At 40.3% G+C, this 20,237-nt stretch overlaps 2 protein-coding genes, 1 long non-coding RNA gene and 2 other non-coding genes across 8 annotated transcripts in view; 2 read left to right on the plus strand and 3 right to left on the minus strand.

Annotated features, from left to right (window-relative positions):
• Positions 1-138: 138 nt before the first annotated feature.
• On the plus strand, positions 139-5,504 carry gtf2f2a (general transcription factor IIF, polypeptide 2a). Of its 2 annotated transcripts, XM_018683750.2 has the most exons (9): positions 139-276; positions 740-813; positions 1,050-1,074; positions 1,278-1,416; positions 2,504-2,563; positions 3,414-3,495; positions 3,796-3,895; positions 4,181-4,324; positions 4,575-5,504. In XM_018683750.2, the coding sequence occupies exons 1-9, from the start codon at positions 211-213 to the stop codon at positions 4,695-4,697; spliced, it is 813 nt and encodes a 270-aa protein (XP_018539266.1). In that variant the 5' UTR covers positions 139-210; the 3' UTR covers positions 4,698-5,504. The 2 variants fall into 2 exon arrangements, with proteins under 2 accessions (XP_018539266.1, XP_018539268.1); XM_018683752.2 differs by lacking the exon at positions 2,504-2,563 and having other exon boundaries at positions 145-276.
• Positions 5,505-5,606: 102 nt separating this feature from the next.
• Positions 5,607-8,390, minus strand: LOC108887983 (uncharacterized). Of its 2 annotated transcripts, none has more exons than XR_007814271.1 (4): positions 8,236-8,390; positions 6,925-7,100; positions 6,419-6,524; positions 5,607-5,871 (listed from the first exon to the last, which is right to left on the minus strand). It is a non-coding gene; the product is annotated as an uncharacterized LOC108887983 (long non-coding RNA). The 2 variants fall into 2 exon arrangements; XR_001961720.2 differs by having other exon boundaries at positions 6,893-7,100.
• LOC127143666 (small nucleolar RNA SNORA31) lies at positions 6,242-6,374 on the minus strand. The gene has a single exon (XR_007815230.1). It is a non-coding gene; the product is annotated as a small nucleolar RNA SNORA31 (small nucleolar RNA).
• Positions 6,677-6,812, minus strand: LOC127143667 (small nucleolar RNA SNORA31). Its single transcript, XR_007815231.1, has one exon. It is a non-coding gene; the product is annotated as a small nucleolar RNA SNORA31 (small nucleolar RNA).
• Positions 8,391-9,576: 1,186 nt separating the features above from the next.
• LOC108887978 (protein TANC1) overlaps positions 9,577-20,237 on the plus strand; it is a 31,997-nt gene continuing 21,336 nt past the window's right edge. For both annotated transcript variants that reach the window (XM_051074393.1, XM_018683745.2), the window contains exons 1-6: positions 9,577-9,674; positions 11,069-11,272; positions 12,935-13,027; positions 14,594-14,724; positions 16,231-16,537; positions 17,264-17,542. In XM_051074393.1, the coding sequence (XP_050930350.1) occupies positions 9,599-9,674; positions 11,069-11,272; positions 12,935-13,027; positions 14,594-14,724; positions 16,231-16,537; positions 17,264-17,542 (1,090 nt within the window). In that variant the 5' untranslated portion in view covers positions 9,577-9,598. The remainder of the gene's footprint in view (positions 9,675-11,068; positions 11,273-12,934; positions 13,028-14,593; positions 14,725-16,230; positions 16,538-17,263; positions 17,543-20,237) is intronic.

Genomic DNA, 20,237 nt, shown 5'->3' on the forward strand with positions numbered 1-20,237 from the left:
AATTAATTGTTTCCTCAAAAATCCTCAGAGGGTATTAAATTTAATTAATTGATTGTGAATTTAAAATGTGTTCTCTGAGAAGCTGCAGGCAGTAAAAACATTTGAGGAACTCAAAACTGATATTGGGCCTTTACAGTTGCCGTACTTTGTCATACGCATGCGTGTGGCGGTTGCATTAACTAGTAGCTCTCAGAGGAATAATTTTAAAAGATGTCAGAGAAAGGAGAAGTGGATTTAACTGGTGCCAAGCAGAACACGGGTGTGTGGCTTGTAAAGGTGTGTATATATCATTATAATAATAATGCTATGTAATTAAGATACAGGATCATTTACCAGTTTAAACGCAGCTAAGGCTAACAGTCATGTAGCTTAGCATCTCCCGCTACGATCGAATGAAACAGTGCACTGTAGCTAACTGTTAGCCAGCCAAGTTAAAGTGGTCACAACTACTACGTTATAAAATAATTTCTAATGTACAATGCGCCATATTACAAGTGGGTTAATCAGAGTCAGCGTCTGGCAGCATCTGAGGAAGGAAAAGTGTTGGGCAACATTTATGTCTTTGTATGAAACCTGCCTGCTGAAGGATTCTTTTGTGCAAAATCAGTACATGTAGAAAGAGAAATACTGTCAGTTGTGTGATTCAACCTAGATAACAGTTACAGATTTTAAAGTTATCCTTTGATAAGTCCTTTGTGCAAGTAACCCTCAAAAAACATACCCATGTTTCTTTATGCAGGTGCCCAAATACCTCTCTCAGCAATGGGCAAAAGCGACGGGCAGAGGGGAAGTCGGGAAACTCCGAATCTGCAAGTATGTGAAACAGCTAAGCATCAGTAAACATAACAGAAGGCAGCTTACCAAGTTTTTGTACACAACATGTGGCGATACATTTGGAAAGGGAGGAGAGAAAATTAAGTTTGTGTTACTAGATAGTTATACAAGCAGTGTTATGTTGTTATTATAATTAATGAATTTCACAATTAATTGAATTTTCTATTGTTGCCAATCAATTTATTCTAATCCTGCTCATTATTTTTATCTCTAAGGAAAGGAAACCAAGGAAAAGCAGAGGTAAGTGATGTTTAAAAGACGTACAGTACATCCTGGTGATGGATCACATCTGTCATAAACAAAGCTATTTGAGGCAGAATGCCAATAGCGTAGGTGACTGCATACCCCATTATACTGCTGTATTGGACTGAGAATAGTTATAATAACATCGCAAGTAAGAAAAGGGGCTGAAAAGATTCAATGTGAATGATACTCCTTTGCAGGTGAGTTTCACGTTGAATGAGGAGCTGACTGTGATTGAGGGTATAGAGGACAAGACGGTGTCTGCACCTCGTGAGCACCCGTTCACCATGCAGTCAGTGGGAGGTCAGATGTTGGCAGTCTTCACAGAGACTTCATCAGGTGAGTTTCTGTTGTCACCCAGCAAGAGGATGTCAAGTATCTGCTTTATGAGTTTTCTGTGATTTGAATGATCTGTTTGTTCTAGAGCCCAGAGGTAAGTTTTGTGTAGTCGAGTAGCGGAGGATGTGCCCATCATGCTACTCGTTGCACAGCTTTCTGTCTTCCCTTGCCCGCCTTGCTTGTCTTGGTGTTTTGTGAACTCTCTGAACATTTTTCCTAGAGTGTGAGGTTGTCCACAGTCCTTACAGGGTACAAGTATGTAATGCACTGTACATTACGGACAAGTGAACGCTCATAGGAAAATGAGGAGGAGAGCTGGTGTGTTGGAAATTTGTCTTCATCCAGTCTGATCTGTGTTTCTGTCTCTGTGTATAAGGGAATCTTAAGTGTTTGATCACCTGTCAGTCATTTGTTATGGTTTGACCTTTTCAGTCCGCCGTCAATTGCCTTAGCAAATTGGGCATACGTATGATCAGGCACGATGGCCCCATTTGGAATTGATTTAACATAGAGTAGATCAACACAAATCATTCCTGAATTTGGAGTTGACTTAATTTGTGCATGGGTTTTTCTGGTTTGGTTTGGGTCTCACCGGCCTTGTCTGCCCTCTGAATGTGACATTTTGTTGCTTTTGGTGCTGGTGAGCCTGTGCTACCGTGCTTATTTTGGGACACCATTTAAGTGTGTGTGTATGTGTGTGTGTTTTTTAGGGCTGCACAGTTGGTAATTACTGCTTCATTTTCCAAACTGCAGTTAAGCTATTCAACTTTAAACTGGAGACATTTTTGTTTTTTATGTGAATATCTAATCTGTCACAAATAGTAAGTTCGGTATGTGTGCAGCACTGTTGTGGATGTGTATTTGTGGTGGGACAGGGTATCTGTGCTCGCTTGTGAAGGCATGCTTGCTTCGCTCATGCGCACGCGTGTGTACCCGCCGGCGATTACATCAAGAAGCTCTGTGTGATTAAACCGTTTTGGTGTGCGACTAAAGCCTGGGTGTGGTTCTTAATGTTCGATCCCCCTCCTACCTCCGTCTTCCATCCCCTGTATTTTCATGTTTACCATCCCTCCCTCCCTTCCTGTAGGCCAGTCAGAAGAGAGATCTGATGGCAGCAGCTCAGGTTCGGGGGCGGGGGCAGGTCCAGGTGAGTCCTCCGTGTCGCCAGCGAGTGACTAAGTTGCACCACTGGAGGTCAGACACACAAAGTGTCTACTAATTTTTTAAATAAATTGCGTTTATAGTAACACAGTAGTAACCCACATACATGCTTTGGAAGATGCGTGTATTGGTACCAAAACTCTGGACATATGTAGCGCCTATTTTTCTTGACTGGTGGATGGAAATGTGGTCAGACTGGGTTGAGACGGCGTTTGAGGAACAGTGCTACCGGCTCGGGGTAATGGCTGTAATGCAAGTCCAGTTATGACATTGTGTTGGCAAATTAATATCTGACAGTTCTAAATGTTAGTTTAGATCTACTCTGTGCAATAGCAAGCTTCTTTCATAACAACATGTAAAAAAACTGAGGATTTTTGTTTCTCCTTTTACCTGCCCAGTGTATTTAAATCACTCATTTGTTTTTGTTTTTTTGTTTTTTTTTTTTTGTTTGTTTGTTTGTTTTTTTTTGTTTGTTTTTTACGACTGGTGAAACAAATACAGTGGTTGTATATGAGATAAATTGTCCTCAACTGCCACAGCCAGCAGACTCTTGATTGCCCTTAGAAGGCCAAAGCAATAACTGAGTTCTGGATACTTAATTTGCATACTCATCAAGTATGTGAATACACAGTAGCATATAAACAGCTTCATAGGGTGCATGTAAAGAAGCAGTACAAAAGAAACGGCAGAAATACTTTTATCTCTACACATTCCCCTGTCGTTCACTAATAGTGTCTGCTTTCATCCCTTTTCTCTTACACACTTGCAACCAAAAATGCATTTAGATTTAAAGTTTTTAGTGAAGCTTCCATTAACTTTGCTCTTTTTTTTTTCAGATAAAATAGCTTTGGAGGGAGTGGTAGTGCAGAGAGCAGAGTGCAGACCTGCTGTTAACGAAAACTATATGAGGCTGAAGAGGTGAGTATTTTCAAAATGGATAGCATATTAAGAGCCTGAATGTGTGTTCCATAAATGGGCGTCTGCCATGTCATTATAAACTTTTTAATCTAGTTTTGTTTACCTCATAGTGCAATATTTGCATAACACAAGTCTCCAGAGAAACATAGTCCATATTGTACAATGAGTGTATGAAAATTTCACTGGCCAAACTTTACTGTCTTTGACTGAACATTTTAATTGTTTCAGGTCACTCAGTGTATACGGCGTATGTCATGTATTGTACTTGGCAAGTAACAGTAAGTCTCATCATCTTAACAGGTTACAAATAGAAGAGTCCTCCAAGCCTGCCAGGCTGTCACAACAGTTGGACAAAGCTGTCACCAACAACTACAAACCCGTGGCTAACCATGCCTACAATGTAAGAGAGAAATACTGTACAGGATTATCTGTTCTGATAAGTTATTTTTTCATGTATCACACAAAATGCTCATACAACCACTGTTCACTGATGCATCTGATAAAGTGCCACAATGAATTCAAACAATATGGAAATTAAGGGGAGGATATCCTATTGCATTCTTTAGAAAATGATTGCCAGTAATTGAATGTAACTTGTTATACATGCAAAGCCACTGGTATGGCTCTGTAAGATGTAGGCCCATATGTGATATCTGACCACTGTCTGTTTACTTTTTTGCTGCAGCTTGAGTATGAGCGGAAAAAGAAGGAGGAGGGCAAGAGAGCAAGAGCTGACAAGCAGCAGGTGTTGGACATGCTGTTTTCTGCTTTTGAGAAGCACCAGTACTACAACATCAAAGACCTGGTGGATATCACCAAACAGCCTGTGGTAAGACTAGAGGGCAGCATGGGGCCTTTGGTTATAACACTGTTAATGCAGACTGATTTCAAACAGTACTGTTTGCCAAGGAAATTTAGTCAAAAGCAGAAAATGTGACTAATGTTGCTTGGTGCAGCTTGTTCTTGCAAAAATTGTTGATTATACGTTACTGTACATGCACTTATGTACATGCACTTTGATTCACATAGAACGTGACAGTTATAAGCTTTTCTCATATTTGGTCTTTCTCTTTTTCCAGAGCTACTTGAAGGAAATCTTGCGAGATATCGGCATCTACAATGTGAAGGGAACGCACAAGAACACCTGGGAGCTCAAGCCAGAGTACCGACATTACCAAGGCGAGGAAAAGACTGACGAATAGTTTTTAACCCTCCCCAAGGTCGATGTACCATCTCTTCATTTGATGTGGGGGTCCCTCCCAGACTAGGCCTTGCTTTGGTCTTGGAGCTGATTTCCTTACATCAGGTCTTAAAAACAGACCGGATGATGAAGTCAAGCAAAGGCTAAGTTTTACAAGGAGAGGTTGTTGTATCTCCTTGTTATTTTGTAGGGAGACAAGAAGGGGCGATAAAAAATAACTTGAGGTCTTACGCTCAAGTGTGCACTGTGTTTCTCTGATGTGGTTTCATGTGGTCATAGCTCCAGCAAACCCTCAACGTAAAAGTCTCAAGTATTTGAATTAGTTGTTCTGGCTATGAAAAGCATAAGACTTAGTATTTTATAAAACAAAAGATGCATTTGTGAACTTGTGTTCTTTGCATTGAATTATTATTTTTTTAAATGTTTTGACACAAGTATATCCAGTGGCAAGGGGTTTAATGTTTAAAGGATAAATCTAAAGAGGAGGAAGAATGTGACACAGGTAATGGCTCTCACTACTGGACTGATATGTGCTGAGGGGGTTTCTTTTTCTAGACACTGTATTTTTTTTTTTTTTTTTTAAATTACCATTTGTGTTTGTTTTTAATATAACCTAACAGGTTTCCCCACCATAACTTGGAAGACAAAAATTCAGCTTGTATTGACAAATTTTTTAAAGAACAGAACCATTGCTATAATGTTACATATGTGCTTCTGATGTCCCCACATTACCCCCATGTTCACTGTTAATTTTTTTTTTATAGTGTTTTACATTTGATTGACTTGCAATAAAAGTTTCAACAGACAATGTCTTTTAAAATCTTACGTTGTACTACTGCATCAAGCCTAACATTTGGCCAGCAACAGCAGCACCACAAATCTCTACACCTACCAAAAAAACAAACAAACCTTTGAGTTGAATAACTTTTTATTTAAAAAACCAAATAGTGTCAGTTTGATACACTGGACGACAGTCTGCAGATTCATGCTCTTTCCACGTATTATGGGCAAGACAATGCTGCTGGCAAATGAAAAACCAGTGCCAGTGATCAGAGATGACTAAATATTACATGTAAGTAGAGAAACACTAAATAGTAAATTTGTTTGTCATCAAGGAGAGAAAATGTTCCACTGGTCCAATCTCAATCACGTGTTTTCAGTGTCTTGTTTGTTACCTGCAAGAAAGTTAACAATATTAAGATACAACACAGCACAAGATCTCACTAGAACAATAAGTAAATGGTAAAATGCTTATAAGCTGCTTGCACCAAACACCCACAGAATGTTTTCGCTGCACATTTACAGGGACTGAAGCGTTAACTTGATGTACTGAATCATAGAGATGTCTGTCTTGGATGCAAGAGCAGTGTGCTCAAATCAATTTGAACATTTAGTGGGTGGAAAAATATTATATTTAAATCACACTAAAAATAATCCACCTGTCAGTCTTGTCTTGGGCAATACATCAAAGTATTAGTCTGCGTACTGTGCATCCAGTGTTGCAAACGGACTTCATTCTGACCCAACACCAGATAGAGCTAGCTAGAATGTATTCCTCAATTCAATCCGTGCTGCTATAGATTGTAGCAGTCAGAAAACGCAAGGAAGACTCATTTTAGCATCTCTATGCAAACCCAGAAGCCAATGATTTCTGCTTCAGGTCTATCAGTGGATGCAAATTAAAAATCTACCCCAATTAAAGACAATATTACTAGTACTCACCTGTAGAGTCTCAATTCTTCCCAAGACTGCTCAACAGAATCTGTTATAGCTGCTGCAATATCTTCTCTCTAGTTCTGGTTTCATCTCCCCAATCTTAAACCTGAACCTAAAAAAAAAAAACAACAATATTACATTCAGGCTCTTTACAGAATGGTGTCTGAAGTATTTCAAAGATATTGCTTAGGGACAAGAACTGGTGCAATGTGAAGCAGCTCTGATGATAAATAGCCACAAGTTTATATGAGACATTTGTTTTTGATTTATCCTCCCCTATTCAATCCGAGACGCCATGGGAAATAGGCGAGCAGAAAGCGCAGGGACATTTAATATTGCATCTGAAATGTTAAAACCCAGGATATCTCACAGCAGAGAGCCCAGGCTGTCAAAGATGCAGCGTATGCCCAGGCTAAAGGGCTTCATCAGTACAACAATAAGCATGCATTCTCCACAAAAAGTAGACATATCTTTATATACATTTCTGAACAAAGTTGATGCAGATGGTAGACCTTGTCTTGTTGAAGCTGCTTTCTCAGACCCATTTTCTCCATTAATTAAACTGCCATGGCAGACTGTGGTGTTTGAGTCCCACAACCATCGCTGGGACATTCTGCTGAAGCTCAAACACACTGCCATCATTCTCCATCTGGCTCATACAGGTGTCCAACAAATAGCATATGGTGTGCTAGGAAAAAAGTGCAGAAGAAGAGGGGTTATTTGCCAGTACTCCTTATATAGAGCAAATACTTGTTATTATACTTGTAATTAAAATTCAATCTGTCAACATAGTACAGTTCAAAATTAGATGTAACAGCATTTCTAACATTCAGGAAGTACGTTATTTTAAGATTACTCAGAAAATTCAGGGAATAATAAATAATCCAAATTATTCACAACAATAGGATAAACATAACTTCTCAATCTCTGAACTCTTAATCTAGAAAGTTTACATATTTGCTTACATACATGCTTACTGTCCTATCAATTGATCATGGTCTCTCCCTGATCATTTTCTAAATAAATCTGTCTATAAACTGTCACAAAACGGTGAAACGTGCCTGCATTTGACATTTGTATATGTATTCAGATTGTTTGTTTAATTCGCCAAACGACAAAATAATAAAATATCCAATTTACAATCAGATATAACAGGTGAAAGCACCAAACTGTCCTATCTGTACATTTGATGAGCTTTAACCAGAAAATGTTTGCAAGTTGACTTGTACGATGAATTAAAGTAACTTCCAGTTAATTTTCTGTTGTTCTGTTAATAGGCTGCTTGTTCCATCTTAACTGAGAGTCAAGTTATTTCTTTGTTTATTATTTCTGCATTTGATCTTAATTTAAAGGTCAACGTGGTTAAGTTAACGTCACTACAACCAAGTGTGCAATGTCAAACTAAAAGCAGCCAGCTAATTCAATGATACATTTTTAAAAACACATTCAATGTGTTCACTGTTCCTTGGGTTAAAACATTTAGTGTTTGCTTAGTTAGCATTAACGTTAGCTGGAGGAGAGCATGGTAGCAATGTAGCATATCTGATGGTATGCTTCAGTTTGTACTCCCGTTGTTTCTTTTCCCGAAAACCACTTAATGATCCTTTGTGTGGCTACTCTTATTGCTAACTTAACTGTTAACGTTGCAAAGTTGGTATTTTCGAAAGCTGGTTATGTGAAACGGATTCACACGGTGACACAAAATGGCTCTAGTCAGTCTACACGTGTCCACAGACTGAGGTTTAACACTGAAAACTCTCACCGCTGACAGTTAACCGTTTACGCTACTTGTTTCCCTTAACATGGCGACTTAATATACTTACAGTAGAACATGTCGGTGAGGACGACTGGACCGCTGAGGTTGTTCTCCATTATTCTGAGATTTGAACCCGACTCCCTCTGAGCACAGCCAGCGAAAAGACCGAGTAAATCGAGCTTCCTAGTTAAATAGGTTATCGGTTATGGCTCACGTTCGCCCCCTTGAGGACGAAGAGGAAACTTTAATTTACACTGTCGCCCCCTGATGTTCACAGATGGAGATGACTCGTTTTTACCTTAACTTGATGGATTAATGTCCGTCAGTTCGATTCGCTTTTTTTTTTTAAAAAGACACAGTATGCATACTGTGTACTATGCATGCATACATATTTATATATTTACATCTCTCATGTACAATACCATATAATGTGCATGTAATTTTAATAGTTATATCAGATTTATATTGTACATGTGTACAGTAAAACACATATGCATATTCAAAGTCTCTTACCTTCTCTTGTCACAAATGTTACACTAATGCACATTCGCAAACTTATATGTAGTCTGGACCTGGCTGTTGTACTGTATAGTTTTATAATGTTGCATAGTTTTTCTACTTATTCATTACTCTCCCTTGCTTATTGTGTCTGCATATATATGATCTTGTTCTATATTATAAAAAAGAATCACATTCTAAATTTCTTCACTCTTTCCTTCTCACTTTTCACTTTCACTCACTGACTGCTGCAGAGAATCTGTTGTTTGCACCAATCGTGGAAATGTTATAAAACTACTTAAAAAAAATACCCATAATTCCATTCTAAATGGACGAGATAATTAGATAATTAAACAATGTTATTAACGCAAAATTTAATTTATTTAACGCAAAATCTCATATAAAACAGAGGCCCACATGACATGACAACACGTTAGCAGACCTAAGTAAAATGCACTTTTCTTTTATAATTTTCAATACAATAATACGGGATATATGAAATGTGGAATATGAAGCAGACACGCATGTGCACGACGCGCGCAACCGCTCCTTCCTCCCTCACTCAGTGAATTGACTGAGGAGGTGCTGCACTTCTTAATTGGACTGCGCGAGTTTAAATGGTCCTCCATCAGCGTCCTGTGGATTTATGAGAGGGCATGCTGGCATCAAAGAAGACGTAAGAACAGGTAACTTAATACTTTATGTTAGGGTGACATAATGTTAAGCGTGAACACCCTCGTGTGTGTGTGTTAATGATTATGTAAAGAAATCACCGGAATAGACACTTGTCTCAAACACCAATTAAATCTGGCTCTCCAGCAGTTAAGAACTAACAGCTGGGGTAATGTTGCCTGAAACAATGTGTTCCTAATTCAAATGAACATTTTGTTTAGTCTTCCACAGGCGGCAGACGGTGAAGCAACAGCTCAGCTATGTTCAGAGCAGTGTTTGGAAACAAAAGAGAGGGAGGAGGTAAACGTGGAGAGAAAAAGAGCCAGAGACATCCAGGTAAGAATAAAACCACTGAAACTGTGTAACAAAACTATGGCATGTCAGCTCAATAATAAACCACTACTGCACCTTTGGGCATTTGTCATCTATCTTGGTTGCCTTATTGACATTTTACACAGTTGTTTTCAGCATATGCAATATACAGTTTTGTTCCAGATCACTGATATGTATAAAGGAAGAATTATCCTATGTTGTACACACTAGGACTTGCATTATTTCTCTGCAATATTCAGGTTCTCTTCTCTTGGGTGATATAAGTAGAGCCATTTCAATTAGCCTAATTCATCAGTGCGTTCTGTCCTTCACACAGTGTCCCGCTGCTTGTATTTAAAGTGTGTCAGGCGAAGTTAGAGTGGGTTAGGCAAACATCCTGACCTACTAAAAACATACTGAATTTTTACAAAAATTTGTGAATGGTTTATAACTGAACTTTTGTCACGAAAATGTGAACTCAAAGTTGCACTCAACAACTGGAACATTTTCCTGTTGAAATGAAGCTGTTTGTATTCTTCACAGGATGAACTTGTTAACTTGCCACAGTATAGAGGAGATTTCAGACTGCGCAGTGGAGAAAGAAGAACATAAGTAGAGCTCAGTATTAGAGCAACCATGTTGCTCATTAATATTTCATAATGTGTTGCTCTGGGTAGCAAGAACATAGAGGATGATAGAGAACTGTGCCAGTCTCATTAAAATGATATAGTGGCCTATGTTTACAGCACATTGGTATGGCTCTGATCATTTGCAGAGAGATATCACTTCTTCTTGAAAGCTGGTCATTAAAAGTTTTAAAGTGAAGATCTATGTACACTTTTAAGAATTATGCAACAGCATAACGTGAATTTATAATATTAGGCAGTGGGCTTCTGAACCCTTTTTTGCCTATGGCAATAACAGCAAAACAGAGTTGTTTACAGTAGAAGGAAGTGAATGACTGAATTATACCACAAGAAAAAGTACTGCAATCTGGTATAACCAATATACTGTAAGTGGCAGTAAGGTCTCTTCTGTAGTTCTTGTGCATAATATTTAATTGAAGAAACACAGGATCATGCTTAATGTCTGCAATAAGAGTGGGTATGAAAATGATAGAAATATTGAATTGAAATATTATAAGTGTAGCCTGATTATTGAGTGTGATCCCATTCCCTTAAATAGATGTTCTTGCATTGCCAACTTTCCATTACCTCATTCAGCAATATGCCTCCAAGACAGGATATGTTTGCTCTGTCGCAGCCTTACACGAGACATATTTTACACTGCTCTCTCTGTGATATGTTAAAATTGCTGTACAGCCACAGTTCTGTTAAATTCTGCTGAAGCTCTCTAAATACAGCATATTTAACCTTAACACCTGCCCTTCTTTGTGTTTTCCCATCTTTTCCACATAGGTGGTGAGGTGCACACTCACAGCACCTTGCAGAGGGGTAGCAGAGGGTGTGCCACACACTTCCAGGAGCATGAGAGCGGCTACACTGAAAGCCCAGTAAAACGGAACAGACTGACCAAGGGGGTGTCCATCTCTTTACCATCCTCGCCTCTCCTCCCTCGCCAGGCCAACATAGTTCCCTCCCAGTCATGCATCAAGTTCCCAGGTGGGTGAACCTGAAACAGTGAAATGATAAAAAAAAAAAAAAAAAAAGCGTGGTGTCAATATGAACAACTGAAGATGATAAGAAGCTCTGCATCAGGGGATTGCTGCAAAAACAGCAGAATGCTTTGATGAGTTTGCCTTGATTAGCAGAGCTTCTGTGCGTTCAGCTGTTCCATACATGTGACAGCAGATACAAGAGCATACAGACTGTGCCCTCGGGGCTGAATACATGTGACAGATTGTCAGAGTAAATATTTGAACAAGATAACTTAAGGCAAGGAACCCCAATTAGGTAGGTTGATTGTGAGATAATATATTAGTTAAAAAAGAATATTCCATAAAATCATGATCAGAACCATCTGTGCTCAAAACAACATGCTGTCAAATTCACCACATGTGCTGTAGGTAGTAGATGTAGCCATTCAAGTGTGCTATAATACTTTAACCTACAGAAATAGCTGTGACTTGTGATGCCAGCAGTAATATATGCCATGCATTTTCTCAGTTGATTCCTGTGGGAAACCATTATTACATGACATTTCCACTTCTATATGGTACAGTGATCTCTGGAGTTAACTGTGAAATAATCATAATGACAAAAAAAGGTTTCACAACCTAGTTAAGATGACATGTGCTTCTTCTCCCTTATTAAAAAAATGACATTTTTGAGAGGAGGTAATTTAATAGTTTGAAATCTTTTTGGACTACATTGTTTTTTATAACATATTTCATAATTTTCTTAAAATACAAAATTTCTGACACATCTCTGTGCACAGTACTATTTTCTTAATCATTAAGTTAAAACAGTTAAAATCACAAAGATGTTTATAAGGTCTTGTGACATTTTTAATCCATGAAAACTTTCATAATTGTTAGATGAAAAGAAAGCAAACTCCATGTTTACCTGTGGTGCTTCACCTTAAAAGAAGCACTAGGTGGCAGTGTCCTGCAGCAAGTACAGCCATTCAGAAAAAGGTGCTATTACATTTCACTGCATGCAGCACTGCCTTGTTTTTTTTTTTTACCCCATAACAAACACAGAACACTACAGCAAGTAAAAATATATAGTGTGGCTTTCGGTTTTTTTTTTTTTTTTTTTTTTTTTTTTGGTAGTCATGCAGAAATTAAGTATTAAAGCTGTATGCCTGAGTCTTTCCCAAGCCTCTCCACGAGTGATTCACACACAGAATAACCTTGAGCATAAAATCTCACTGTCCGCAAACATCTCATCGTTGTGAACGATCTCCAGTCCTAAAGAATCTGCGCTTCCAAAAGCCCTCAGATGTTGTTGCATAAATTGAGACACACCCACACACATCAATGTGAGTGCACCGCTGTCCCTGCCACCTCTCTCTCTCTCTCACACACACACACACATACACACACATTAGCAGTGTTAATATATTATAGATAAACGCCCACGGTACAGTGAATATTGTACTGTTTGCATGCATGCCTCGCACTCTGTACATACTGCTTTATACTCCTGGGACACAATTCAAATTCTGCACCACAGATATCATCTGGGGAGGCTTAATCTCTCTCTCTCTCCCTCACTTTCTTTCATATCCCTCCCTATCTCCACCCTCAATCCCTCCCTCCCTCCCACCCTGCCTGCTCTCCCTCCCTCCCTCTCCCTTCTCCCTCTTTGCTGTGGCCGAAGGACGGGTAAAGAAGCTGGAGTATGTGGATGGCTCTTCCAGTGCGGGAGAACCTCTTGTCTTTGCCTCGTGCCGTGGCAAGGCAGACCATAGAGGTGAGAACAGGAGCGTTTGGGGGCGTGTATTTAGCATCATGTCTGTTTTTCCAGGTATTGATCAGAGAGGCTGAATGAGAATGAATGAGGTAGAGGTGAGAGGAGAATGAATGATGAGATACAAGGGAAAGTCAGTGTTTGTGTGTATTTTAATTACATCTAAAAGGCTTTGTATTAAGTTTTTCCTTTCAGATGTATGTAATGACAGTGTCGTCTATGTGATCCTTGGTGTATTATTGAGAGTGGATTTGTTTTATCTCAGTTTCTTCTGATTCTTTGTCCCGACTACTCTGCATGTTGGTTGTCCAGTTATGGTTAGATTAAAGCAATAATGATGTAAATACCAACATCTCAGCCAGCTTTCTTTGTGTTTTTGACCAGTGGGCTACCCTTAGGCTAAACAGATTTTATGAAGCATCTTCCATCCCGGTTGCCAGGCACCTCTCAGCTTCCCGTTTCCAATGGCAACTGCTAGGTGGTTTGATGAATAGTACTGGACATTCAGTGTGTCCTCATGTTACTCCAGATTGGATCTCAGTGCTCTGCTGACTAAATGTAAAGTTCAGGGCCCCCCCCCCCCCCCCCCAAAATACACATCCACCCGTCCTGCCCAAAGTCTTCAGAAGCTTTTCAGGCTGTAAGGAGAAGACTGTTGACAAAGGCTATAAGTAGGGCACCCTATGGAACAAAAGTGACCAAGCTTTGCCTCTCAAAATTGACCTTGATCCTCTTCAAGGCTAGGCTCGGGTTTGCCACACAATAGAGTTGAATGCAAGAGCAACGTGATACAGTGCCTTTGAAAGGAGATAGTGAGCCAGGAAGATGGAATGAGAAAGAATCAGTAGAGGGAGTGCGAAATGAATGTGATGTCTAAATGCAAAGATGTTCGTGAGGAGGAGTGAGCTGTTCCTGTAATCCGCGATGTCCTGTCATCTTGTTTATATGCCTACTCAATATGCATGTTACTCAGCTGATAACAGTACATAGATGAGGCGTGAGAACGGAGGAATGCATTGCTCAGCTGGTTCAAGCACAGAGATTTGAGAACTGTTAAAGTCTTACTCTGCAGAGGTGGGCGTGGGCCGTGGATGAGCTGGGGGTTGGAGGTCAAAGCATGAGGGAACCTTAAACAGTGATAAATGAATGCAGCACATGGCCTGTGTCAGCCAATCTCTCCAGGAGCAACAGCTAAGGCAGAGCCAAGGCACTCCTCCTTTCTGCTCCAGAGTCGACACCAAGCTCATTGAAATTCACAACCCGTCTCTTAACCGAGAGCACCTGGCAGGCGTGTGCACAGGCAAACTCGCAACCTCACACAACCTCTTGCTGCTGCCTCAACTAGGGACTGGAAAGCCACTGTCTGTGCATTCATAATCAGGGCAGCTGGGGCTGTGCTGACCTGTGGATGCGTACATTTCTTGCAGTTCACTAGTGATGCTGCTGAGTGGGAAACTTGCGCGCGAGCTGAGCTGAAATGAGAGCGTCACTTAGATGGGGGTTTCATCTGGCCTCCCGTATTTCCATTTGCCTGTTTATCTGTATGTCCTGAATGTGTGTGTCTTCCAGACCTCCACGTGGAGCCCCAGCTGGGCTCCTCCCTTTCTACCCAGGAACTGATGACCAGACTATGCTTCTTATTGGGAGAAGCAACGCCTGGCACTGCTAGCTCTCCTATGGAGGACAGGAGGGAAAAGAAGGTAGGGCAGCATATTGATTTACTGGCCCTTTGCTGTCATGTCATATAAAAAGGCAATGGGTGGTTTATGGAATGACCTCTTTTTTGCATCCCTCACGTTGCCACCAGGATCTTAATTTCCTTTTTAAACATCATTATTTAAAATTTTATCTGTGCAAGGAAACATTGTGTTAAATACTGTCTGTGTGATTTGACCACTGGAAAAATGGACATGGAACATTATGAATTGTGTTGCTATGCTTCACATGGCTTCATTTCTGTACTCAGTGCCCTATTAGTTGAATCCCTCTGTATGAGAGTTATTGTACTGTACGTGCTTACGTCTCTCCATCTCTATGCCTTTGCTATGCATTGCTCAGCCATGGCCCATTTTCTCAGCCTCATTCCACCACCTGAGCTCCAGATTCAGTCAGTTTCACAGAGATAGCGAGGTTCATATGAGGAATGTGGGTTGTCCTGGCTAAGATAGATGAGGCTCTGGTATAAAGGGAATAACAGTGAGCTGTTTCAACTCTACTGCCTTGTCTCCCTACAGTCTCTGCGTTGCAGAAACGTTGCATCAGTAATGAAGACACCTGAAATGCACGTGATCAAACTACAAGGATAAGGAACATACATATATAAAAAAGACATTTTATTTCTCAGAAAACATCTCTATTTATTAACAAATATTTCTTGTGTCAGATTTTGGTCTCTTCTGAGAATTTCACTGCGTTCAGTGGTAACACACATGTAATGTATGCAGTAAGTCAAAATATTTCTAAAGACTAAGGATCTTTAAGAATGTCAAATTTAAATTAATAATAATAACATTAGGGCTACACAGTACATGTGTATATTTTCTTTTCTCTTGAGAAGTGGAATGGAAGGCTCTTCACCAATAGATATGATACTTTCATCCAGTGTCAGATTTTCCATTCCCTCATTCCCTGAAACTTGCATATATCGTGGCATTAGATGTGTAATTTTAACTAGTGCCCTCACTCAGGCAGTCTGATGCTGTGCTCGTTGGATTTTCTACACTTAAAATACATCCTGGCACCTGTGAAAAATCTTGACATTTCACTTCGTCTTTGTGTAATCAGCCCTGCGTTGAACAGCAGATTGTGTGTATAGTGACTTTTATAAGAAATTGTGAAAGTCTACAGCGAGTGATTTAGTTCAACACAACCAGCCGTCATTATGAAAAAAAAATGGGAAAATGACAGCCAGGATGAAAATAACTGGAATTATCCTTTCATTTCCCATCTGCGTGCACACTCAAACAGACACAATCACACAAAAACATGTGCATAAAGGAAAACACTGTCATGCATAGTGGAGTACTGTTTAAAAGGGTGGCAACTGACACTGTCAATTTATTACATATTTAAAACAGAAGTATATCACTTATTGTAGGTGTGTGTCTTTTATTTCTCTCCTCTCTCTTTTGCACAAAGTTGATCAGTCCTTTCTTCTGCCTTTGTATACATAATTTATCCCTATCTTCCTGCTCTCCCTTTTTCAGTGTGACACCTCTGCCCAGGGGGGGAGTCCTAGCTCCACTCTGACCTGCAGCACTGCCTCCCCTTGTTCAGAGAGCCCCTCTTCCACCCTGAGCACCAGTGCTGGAGGCCAGCCCTTGCCCCAGCCTTTACCCTTACCTTCACCGCACTGCAGCTCCAGCACCAGCCCCAGTGGCACCCTCTCCAGCCCTGTTTCCAGCTCCACCCCCGGTCCTGCTCCTGCTCCTGGACCCATCACCGGGAGCAGCCCTGGACCTCCTTCTCAAAGCCCCACCTCCACCCTAGAGAGCAAGGATAGTGGAATTATAGGTGAGAGTTGCTGCCAGGTGTTCAAATGTCTATCCATACCACATGGGTCCACATAAGTTATGTCAATGTCCAATACGAAAGCTTGGCCATGCATCACTAGAAGTAAAAAAAAAAAAAAAAAAAAGTGAGCTAAAAAAAAACCCAACAGCCTATTTAACTCAATGTGGTACCATGTACATTATCAGAAATCACAACAATGAGTGATGTGTCACACCTTCCTACATGGTGAAGTTAGTTGCAACATCACTTAGTTTTAAGTCCTTGTCAAACGTGCGCTCCTACCCCACAGCTAGTTTCTCTACATCGCCTGTGCCACTTCAGCCTCAAGGCTTCAGCTCCCTCCTGTCAAAACTGGGACACTGCTGTCTTTGTTGCTTATGGGTCTGATTCTTCTAAAATAGGACACTTTTTTCCTCCCTAAATAGAGTTTGTATTTATAGTTAAATACAAAAGGGCAATGGGCGCATCAAGTACAATAAAACTCATTGATTGATGAGTTTTGAGTGTACGGCTGATACAACAGTTGGGACATATTTTACCGTTGATTGAATAAATGTGATTTGCTGAAGTTGAAAGCAATGCTTTGTTTTGGGTTTTTAGTCAGTTTTAACTGATAAGAAAATGCAAGTAAGCAATTGCATACCATATGTTCCCCTCTGTACAATTTAGTTTTCTTTTATTTGGCTGCCTTATCTAACTTATATTTTCTGTCTTTGTGTGGCTCAGCAACCATCACAAGCTCCTCTGAGAATGAGGAGCGCAGCACCTCCAGTGAGATTCTGACTAAGGATGAAGGCCCGGGGGGCGGTGCTGGAGTAATGGGCCATGCAAGTGAGGACCGTCATACTGGGCCAACCAGGGACAATCTGACTGCCCAACCAGATGAGACCTTATATAGGACTGACATAATGGAGCCCAGGACTCCACCAGCACCGAAAAGACCCCTCCCACAGCACATACACAGCACTTCCTCCCTTGTGATGCCCCGTCCTAATTCTGTGGCAGGTATGTTTAACTTATGTGTTCACCTGTTATTCTGCAATTAAAGGAATAGTTTTGGATTTGGGGTAACATGCTTATTCTTTTTCTTGCACAGAGTTTGATGAGAAGGTTGACACCACTCTCATACCTGTACATTTAATATGAAGCTGAAGTCAGCAGCCCGTTAGCTTAGCATAAAAACTGAAAACAAAGGCATACAGCTAGCCTGGTTCTGTCTAAAGGAAACAAAGTCCGCCTACTAGCGCCTCTGAAACTCACTAATTAACACGTTTTATTTCCTAGAGTCAACCAGCAGAGACTCCAGGAAGTCACTGCTCCCAGCCAAGAAATAGTCCCACACATAACCCCCCGTAAAACCACAATGTGTCGTTTTTACACTTCCATTTCTGTACAGATTATACAAATGAGACATAATGTGTTAATTAGTGAGATAGTGAGTGAGTTGCTAAAGCTTCCATTATACAGTAGATGAAGTAGGTTAATGAGCATATGAATGTGACAGCTGTGACCTGGGTGATTAATTAAGAGAATGATAAATATTGACTGAATGAGAAATTGATTGAATTTTTTTGTTGACTTGACATTTTCCAACCATTCATCCGATACAGGGAATGCTAACTAAACTTCATTGTACCATGTGCCAGTGCTTTACTTATCACTGGGGTTGGATACACACTGTGAGCAATAGCAGTTAAATGTCCTGGGAGGCCCCCAGTTGTCATAAAAATACCCCCTCCCTCTCTCTCCAGTCACGATCTTTGCTAGTGCACAAGGCTCTTTTTCTTCCCTTAGATGTCAGTTCATTTGTGGTGGGAGCAAAAGAAGAGATTCCCTAAGGAGTGGATTCACAGTAACGCCTGCCAGTTTCTTCTGTCAGCTGGTGCTTTCATTTAGGCACTCTTGATGAAATTCAGAATAAAGATGAAGTGAGCTACATAGCACTGTAGCCGATAGAGTTTTACTCCACATCCATCAAAGAACAGACCATAGAGTAACGGTGCACATATATATTATGGCATGCATTAGGCGACAAGAGATAAAATTAAACTTTAGTTATTCCCAGATGGAAAATTGATATAGCAGCAATATTGTCAGGCTATAAAAAAGACCACGGATAGGAATACAATAAATGGAGGTTTTATAAACATATGCTCCACTACTTTAAATTTTGACAAATGCTGTTGTATGTAGAAAATATATGATATAATGAAAATGTAGCCTATACATTAGTGCATGCAAAATAACATTAACAGCTGCAAGACACCAAGAGAATACAAATGAACAACCTGATCATATTCCATATATATTAATATATAGAGAGAATTGCAGATGTTCAGGTTTCATTTTGAAACTAGTGAATGCATAATTAAACATAGAATAGATGGAGGCTCCATCACCTTATATGACCACGTGTACTGTGCATGTTCCTCACAGTCTGTTCCCATTAACATCCTCATAATCAGAATCTATGGAATGGATGACAGCAGCTCATGTTCTCAAACTTACCCAGGATAAATGGTGGTTGTTGCAAGCTAAGGTGTACAAAAGGTAATCAAAGACTGTTTGCAGAATCAGTACAAATACCAATCAGTTACCTGCTTCATCACCCGCCTAGTGGCCTGAGACTGGGGGCCATTATGGCAAGAGGCAAATATACAGCATGATGACCATCAGTAGAAAGAGCACATGAACAAATCAGAAGCTTAAGATGCAAAGTAGCTTCATGAGCTACAGATTTGATGTTTAACGCTTTCAATATTTTTTCCTGATATTTTAATTCATGAGAGTCCTAGGAGTCTTTTATTAGGGGTCTCAGATGGTGCATTAGCAGCCTCTTGAAGGTTTTTATTATGTGAGAGGCCAATGTCTCTGGATTATAAGAGCACTGGAGCATCCAGTTTTTTAACAATGGGAGAATACAAGCAGGCAACGGAGGGCCTAAAATTCAGTAAAAGTAACAGTAACACATTTAAGGATTATTTTTCCATTTTTCTGGATGTTTTTTTTTTTCTTAGATGATGATGAGTTGATGAGAACACTGGTACTATCCTTACATCTATCCATTAAAGGTAAGGCTGTAGTCAGCAGATGGTTAGCTTAGCTAACATGGGGAAACAGCTAGCCTGGCTGTGTTAATGGTTAAGAGAATCAGCTTACCAGCATCTCTAAAGCTCCAATATAAGAGTGGTATTGAGTGAATAAGGATGTTTTCCAAAATGTTGAACTTTTCCATTAAGGTTAAAAAAGTGCTAGATGGGTTTCTCATGCTTTAAGTGTTCTGAGGCTGATGCTATCAGGGGTGCGGGAGGCTTGCGCCAGGGCTGCAGAGTTGACCTTTAAAAGTGATGAAGGATCAACAGGGGTTGCAGGGTAATCAACCGCACTGTCATCAGCAAGGCAGTGAGCGTGGGATAGGTGGCGGTGGTGAACAGGGTCCCATCAGGCTGGACTGTCAAGGGTGGAGGGATGAGCTGTCCTGTTGTCCCTGTGTCAAAGCAGCTGAAAACGTGTTTTAACTCTTTCAATGTATCCTCGGTCCACTCAGCCATTTGGCCTGGCTGCCTTTAGCCAGCAATCTTTCTCATCCCACTCCACACCTCCTTCACACTGTTTTGCTGCAGACTGTTCTCCATCCTCTCACTGTGGAGGTTCTTTCAATCCTCAATTCTCCTCTTCAACTCTTGCTTGAAAATTATGG

This window comes from Lates calcarifer, linkage group LG2 (assembly GCF_001640805.2).
Source record: "Lates calcarifer isolate ASB-BC8 linkage group LG2, TLL_Latcal_v3, whole genome shotgun sequence".
In the NCBI taxonomy this organism is placed as follows: Eukaryota; Metazoa; Chordata; class Actinopteri; family Centropomidae; genus Lates; species Lates calcarifer.